Source organism: Solanum dulcamara, chromosome 2 (genome assembly GCF_947179165.1).
Source record: "Solanum dulcamara chromosome 2, daSolDulc1.2, whole genome shotgun sequence".
In the NCBI taxonomy this organism is placed as follows: domain Eukaryota; kingdom Viridiplantae; phylum Streptophyta; class Magnoliopsida; order Solanales; family Solanaceae; genus Solanum; species Solanum dulcamara.
In genome coordinates, this window is record NC_077238.1 from 64923623 (window position 1) to 64930152 (window position 6530).

Consider the following 6530-nt stretch of genomic DNA (forward strand, 5'->3'; position numbering starts at 1 on the left):
CTCCTCCTTCTTTTTCTTATTCTTATTTTGCTAAGTTAGTTTATTTTATAATAAATATTAATTTTTGAGAATACAGTAAATTAGAGAATCAAACATGCAAACAATCCAATTCATTTTTCTTTCGTTCTTGTAAAAAAAATAAAAACAAATAACTGGAACAAGAAATAGATAAAAAAAAATGCAGCTTAGTAGGTATAACATCCGTTATCGTCCAGCGGTTAGGATATCTGGCTTTCACCCAGGAGACCCGGGTTCGATTCCCGGTAACGGAACTTTTTTCACATTATTTCCTAATGTTTATTGTTTTCGCTAGTTCAATGGACGAAAATGAGTATAGCACAATGTTATTCACTTGTTATATGCTGCGTATTTTCTGTTTCAACTTTTATTGTTTTGTTATTTTCTGCATACAGAAAAAAGGATACAAAATGAATCGAAATTAGAACAACAATAACATATCCAATAAAATTTGAAAAAAATAGAATATAAATATAAAATGATGAATTCTGATAGATTTTTGAATCAAATAATATTTATAATAAAATAATAAGCATCAATCAGAATTAACTGATCTCAAAGACCAAGTGAAAGGAGTTGGGGGACCTAAAGATACAAAAAGTTCTAGAATTGCTTGAAATTATTTTTCTGTTTTATTATCATTATCCAAACTAGAAATTTTGTCAAAATATTTAGCGATGTTTTAAAAAAATTGAATTAAAATTACTACTAGAAAGACGATTTCAATATTTCACCTCAATTTTAAGTATTGGTCACCATAGTCACTCAATTTTATCGTCTTTCAGTAATCACTCTACTTTGCCGAGTTAATTTTCATGGTCATTATTTTCAAAAATATAATTTTTGATACTTATTTAATAACATGACATATATGAATTTCTAGAAAATAATTGGGGCCTTAGTGCCTTTTGTACTTTTTGGTTTACTCTTTTGAGTGAGGGTGAGCATGATATTGTATGGTATGGTATGGTATGATTTTGAAAATTATGGTTTGATAATTTTAATTTTTAATTTTTAAAAATACATTCAACTATCATACCAAATTAATTCAGTATGGTTCAATATTTTAAATTCAATTTTTGTATCTTACCGTACACTAAATCGGTAACAATAGCTTGGTTGACTTCCAATTACATATACTAATAGAGAATTATGATTTCGACTTTACAAAAAATATCTTAATTATATCATACTAACACCATGTATAGAAATATTCAAAATAAAGTACAAACAATTTCATTCATTAATCAATCAGTCAAAAAATACATTTCAATCAAGATAGAGTAGATAAAGTTACAATGTTTAAATAATTAATTTTATACTAATGCTATTTTATATATTTGTTAGTATTATAATAACATATATATATAAATTTTATATGTAATTATATATTTTGGTATGATATTGATATTTTGATATTTTTTATAAAATTAAATACCATACTAATTACCACACTGTATTAGGGCAGGATGGATGAAATGGAGGCTCGCCTCCGGTGTGTTATGTGACAAGAAGGTGCCACCACAACTTAAGGGCAAGTTCTACAAAGTGGTTGTTAGGCCAGCTATGTTATATGGGGCGGAGTGTTGGCCAGTTAAGGTCTCCCACATGCAAAAGATGAAGGTTGCCAAGATGAGAATGTTGAGATGGATGTGTGGGCATACCAGGAGTGACAAGATTAGAAATGAGGCTATTCGAGAAAAGGTAGGAGTGGCCTCGGTGGAAGACAAGATGCGGAAAACGCGACTGAGATGGTTTGGACATGTGAAGAGGAGAGTCTCAGATGCACCAGTGCGGAGATGTGAGAGGTTGGCCATGGATGGTTTCAGAAGAGGTAGGGGTAGACCGAAGAAATATTGGGGAGAGGTGATCAGACATGACATGACGCATTTACGACTTACCGAGGACATGACCCTAGATAGGAGGGTGTGGAGGACACACATTAGGGTAGAAGGCTAGTACATAGTGGTTTTATTCTCCCTTATTCGTAGGCGTATTAACGCACTATAATTTCTTGTACTCGGATGTATGTTATTTATGGTATTTATGTTATTATCCAATAATAATATCTACTGTTTTTTGTGCTTTGATTATACTATTGTTTGGACCGTTTTCGTCATCTACTTATTTACTCTAATATTCTTTTCTGGCCTTTTTCTATGCTTTTATTGAGCCGAGGGTCTTTCGGAAACAACCGTCATACATTGGTAGGAGTCAGGTCTGCGTACACTCTATCCTCCCCAGACCCCACGATGTGGGATTTCACTGGGTTGTTGTTGTTGTTATTATACTAATTATCACACTTTTAAAAAATACATATAAAATCAAAAATTATAATACTGAAACTATAATATTAAGTATTTTTTATAAAATAAATTTAACTTAGCAAATTAATAAGAAGGAAAGACAGAAAAAGAAATCCTAAGAAAGAGAGAGAGAGTTGGAAGCATCGCTTACTTTCTGACCTCTGCCGTGACGTCCACTTTTAAATTAAACTAATCCAATAGGTAATGTTATCTTGCTATTAGATTAATCACAAACTTATCAACACCATTATTTTTTTCCATTACACAAGAAAAGGCTCCATTCATGCCCTTCATGGGAATCTAGCCAAATTCAACTTTCTTTCTTTGGTGAGTACTGATTAATTTTCCATGATATCATGCATGTTTCAATCACAATATTATAAATTTGAATTCCAACAACCACAAGGCTATTCTTTTAATTCATCTAAACACTTTAAAAATACTTAAAAATTAATTTAACATAAAAATACTTAAAATAAACTAATTCAAACAGGTTCATTTTAAAAAGTATGATATCATTATATAATTAGAAACATTCCACGCCCCTAGATTTAGAACAAACAAAAGAGTGGTTTTTGTAATTGTTGTCCAATAGGAAGGGCAATTTTAGGAACAGATGAGTACTAAAACCATGACATAAGGCAAATGAAAAGCGTCTTTAAATTTCACACTTGAAGGATTCGACAGAAAGAGTAAAGAAAAAACACCAGAATAGTAAGATTGCTTGTGAGAAGATTTTGTTTTTAGGCATGGCTGCAGCAATACAAGGCAAATGGATCAAGGTTTTGTCTTATATCCCTATTAATTTCACCTATTGCATTCTTTATCATTATCTCTTAATTTCTCTTGTCTGGGTATGTGTATCTTCTTCTTGTAGTTACTTCTTTTTTCTATGTATCAAGTCATAATTTTTATTTTATGAGTTCTTATTTTTAAAAAGCTACTGAGTTTGGCCGAACTGTATTCGGGTTCTTAGCTCCGCCCATGAATTCATATGGAGAAGTGAGATTAACATAACTCATGCTGGTAAATTGAAAAAGGTTTAGTTGGTGCTTTCAGCCTGAATGAAAGGGGATCAGTTATGTGATTAACAATGTACAGAGTAAAAGCACCTGAAGTAAACATGATACTCACTCCGTTCCCAAGTTTGACTGTGACACAGAATTTTAAAAAGATTTATTTTTTTAAAAAAATTGTGGTCTGATAGATATTCGTGTTACAAATCATTTCATTAAGCATAAAATAAGAATGTGAGTTAAATTGTTACTAAATAGGAAAATGTATCATTCTTTTTAGAATAACTAAAAGGAAAAGTGAGTTGTGTAATTTGGGACATGGGAGTAGGTACTAGCTTGACAACCTTTTGTTGAAATTTATGCGAAACTCGATTAACGAACAAATAGGTGGTCATTTGGTTTTTTTTTTTTTTTAAATTAATTGGGGGTTGGGGAAGTGGAAATGGGGGATAGGATTAGGGAATCGAAACCTCACCATCAAGGCAAAAATTCAGTTAGTCAACCAACTGAGCTACTAAAATAGTTTCAAGAAAAAACATTTCTTGTGTGCATTCAAATAGAACTGATAATACGATGTGATACGAGTATATACCTTGGAAAATGCTTATATTATCGGGGATTAAGCTGTTTAGTTTAACCTGCCTTGTGCAGAATTGATGTCAATTGATGCAGAATTGGTATTTAGCTTCATATTTTAGCAATTGCACATTTAGTATCATCATAGTTTTGGTTTTGTCAGAAATGTAACTTTCTGCCTCAATGATGAATTGTTTTCTCTTGATGGTTTCTACTAAATGAAGTAGCTATTTCTTAATTGTTTCAGTAAATCTTTTGTACTCTTTGTATTTAAATTTGAAGTTGATGTCGTGATATTGTTACATAGAATAGTGTTTCTTTCATTCTCGTAAATGGAGTAGTATTTCAATTTTCATTCAAAGTTCCTAGGCTGTGGTCTGTGGAAGTGTGTGACCAATTTTAAACTTCTTGTTGGATGCATTTATGCTTTTACTGAGCCGAGGTCTCCAGGAAACAACCGTCCTACCTTGGTACATTCTACCCTCCCCAGACCCCATGTTGTGGGATTTCACTGGATTGTTGTTGTTGTTGTTGTTGTTGTTGTTGTTGGATTCTTATTCATATGAACCCTCCAAATGCAGCTGGAGGAAAAAGGCGCTGGACCTGGGGCAAGAAGCTCACATGCCATCACCATTGTGGGGCATAAGGTCTATTCCTTCGGAGGTGAGTTCACACCTCGGGTCCCTGTTGACAACAAATTGTACGTGTTTGATCTCAATAGCCAAGAATGGTCCGTGGCTGATGCTGTTGGGGATGTCCCTCCACCTCGTGTAGGCGTCACTATGGCCACTTTAGGGGAGACTATCTATGTCTTTGGTGGCAGAGATGCTGAACATAAGGAGCTTAATGAGCTTTATTCTTTTGACACAACTACCAACAAATGGACCTTATTGTCTAGTGGAGATGATGATGGCCCTCCTCACCGGAGCTACCACTCTATGACTGCTGATGATTGGAGGATCTACGTCTTTGGTGGTTGTGGAAATGCTGGAAGGCTAAGTGATCTCTGGGGTTACGACGTTGTTGATAAGAAATGGATCAAATTTCCTGTACCAGGGGAAAATTGTAAACCAAGAGGTGGACCTGGTTTGACTGTGGTCCTAGGCAAAATATGGGTTGTCTACGGATTTTCCGGTGACGAGCTTGATGATGTGCATTACTTTGATACAATTGAAGAAAAGTGGATGCAAGTGGAGACAAATGGTGAAAAACCTTCTGCTAGAAGTGTATTTTCAACAGTTGGGATTGGGAAATACATTTTTATCTATGGTGGTGAAATAGACCCTAGTGACTTAGGTCACTTAGGTGCTGGGAAATTTTCGGGCGATGTCTATGCACTCGACACAGAGACACTAGTTTGGAAGCGGTGGATGGATTCCGGTGTCCATCCTGGACCACGAGGGTGGTGCGCCTTTGCTAGTGGACAGCGAGATGGCCAAGAGGGGCTGCTGGTTTATGGTGGCAATACACCAAGCAATGATAGGCTTGGTGACATTTTCTTTTTCACTCCTCTGGCGGAGACTTGAGTACTGGAAATGACAAGTGATGAATGTTGTAAGAACAAATAATCTTCAAGGTGACATTTTAGCCTTGTGTTAGATATGGGGGGGAAAATATGTTCAGTGATTGTTATTTGATGCTCTTGTAAAGGTTTGTTCAATTTGTTAAACCAGGGTATATGTTGTTGAAATTCTTGCTTTAGGTCACTACTTTTTTATGTTTAAATTTACTCGAATTTAGTACATTTTAATGCACTATATATATTTAGTAAAATATACTTTTTGTAACTCTTCAGTACATTTTAATGCACTATATATATTTAGTAAAATATACTTTTTGTAACTCTTCTTAAAGTAATGTAATTAAAGTAAAATATACTTTCTTGAAATTTTTCTAAAATAATGCAATTAAAGCAAAATATACTTTCTTAAAATTCTTTTAAAATAATGCATTTAAAGCAAAATGCACTTTCTGTGAATGTTACAATCTTTATAAAATCTAATGAAAAATGATATTTATATTCGAATATGTGTGAATGTTACAATCTTTATAAAATCTAATGAAAAAGATGTAATCCTCTTATTCTTCTCTTCACGATCATCAACACAAGAGCTTTACTTTGTTCTTGGATTGATGAAATACTTGTTGAAACTTCACTACGAATGCGGAGCCAAGCTTTGATCACAATCGCAGAGATATGAGAATTTGCGGCTTACAACTTGGAGATGAGGACTTACGGATCACCACCAAAGTGCAGAGCTTTTCTATATATTTTTGTCCTTGTTCTTCCTCTATCTCTTTCTTTTCTTTTCTTGTCTTATGAAGACCCCTTTATTGTAATACCCCGGAATTTTTTTCCGCAAAGACTCGAATATTTTTTCACGTGTGTGTAGCCTCAAACCAAAGGACCTGTAATCTTGCACATGAGTTAGGATTAATTCCTAACTATTTGAAGTGTTTTAGATGTGTTTAGGGGTCATAAGGGATCTCTAACACCAAATCGAGTCCAAAGATTTCCAATCGATTAAGTTTTCGGATGAGTTCGTATAAGGGGTCGACTTCTAACGATCATATCTTTTAAAATATGACGATCTGGGTAGCCTATAACCTATTA

General features: G+C 33.9%; 1 protein-coding gene and 1 non-coding gene across 2 annotated transcripts; both read left to right on the forward strand.

Annotated features, from left to right (window-relative positions):
• The first annotated feature begins 200 nt into the window (after positions 1–200).
• On the forward strand, positions 201–272 carry TRNAE-UUC (transfer RNA glutamic acid (anticodon UUC)). The gene has a single exon. It is a non-coding gene; the product is annotated as a tRNA-Glu (tRNA).
• Positions 273–2906: 2634 nt separating this feature from the next.
• On the forward strand, positions 2907–5622 carry LOC129880628 (nitrile-specifier protein 5). The gene is made up of 2 exons (XM_055954747.1): positions 2907–3106; positions 4498–5622. Exons 1-2 carry the CDS (start codon positions 3074–3076, stop codon positions 5440–5442), a joined length of 978 nt encoding a protein of 325 aa, XP_055810722.1. The 5' UTR covers positions 2907–3073; the 3' UTR covers positions 5443–5622.
• The last annotated feature ends 908 nt before the right edge of the window (positions 5623–6530 follow it).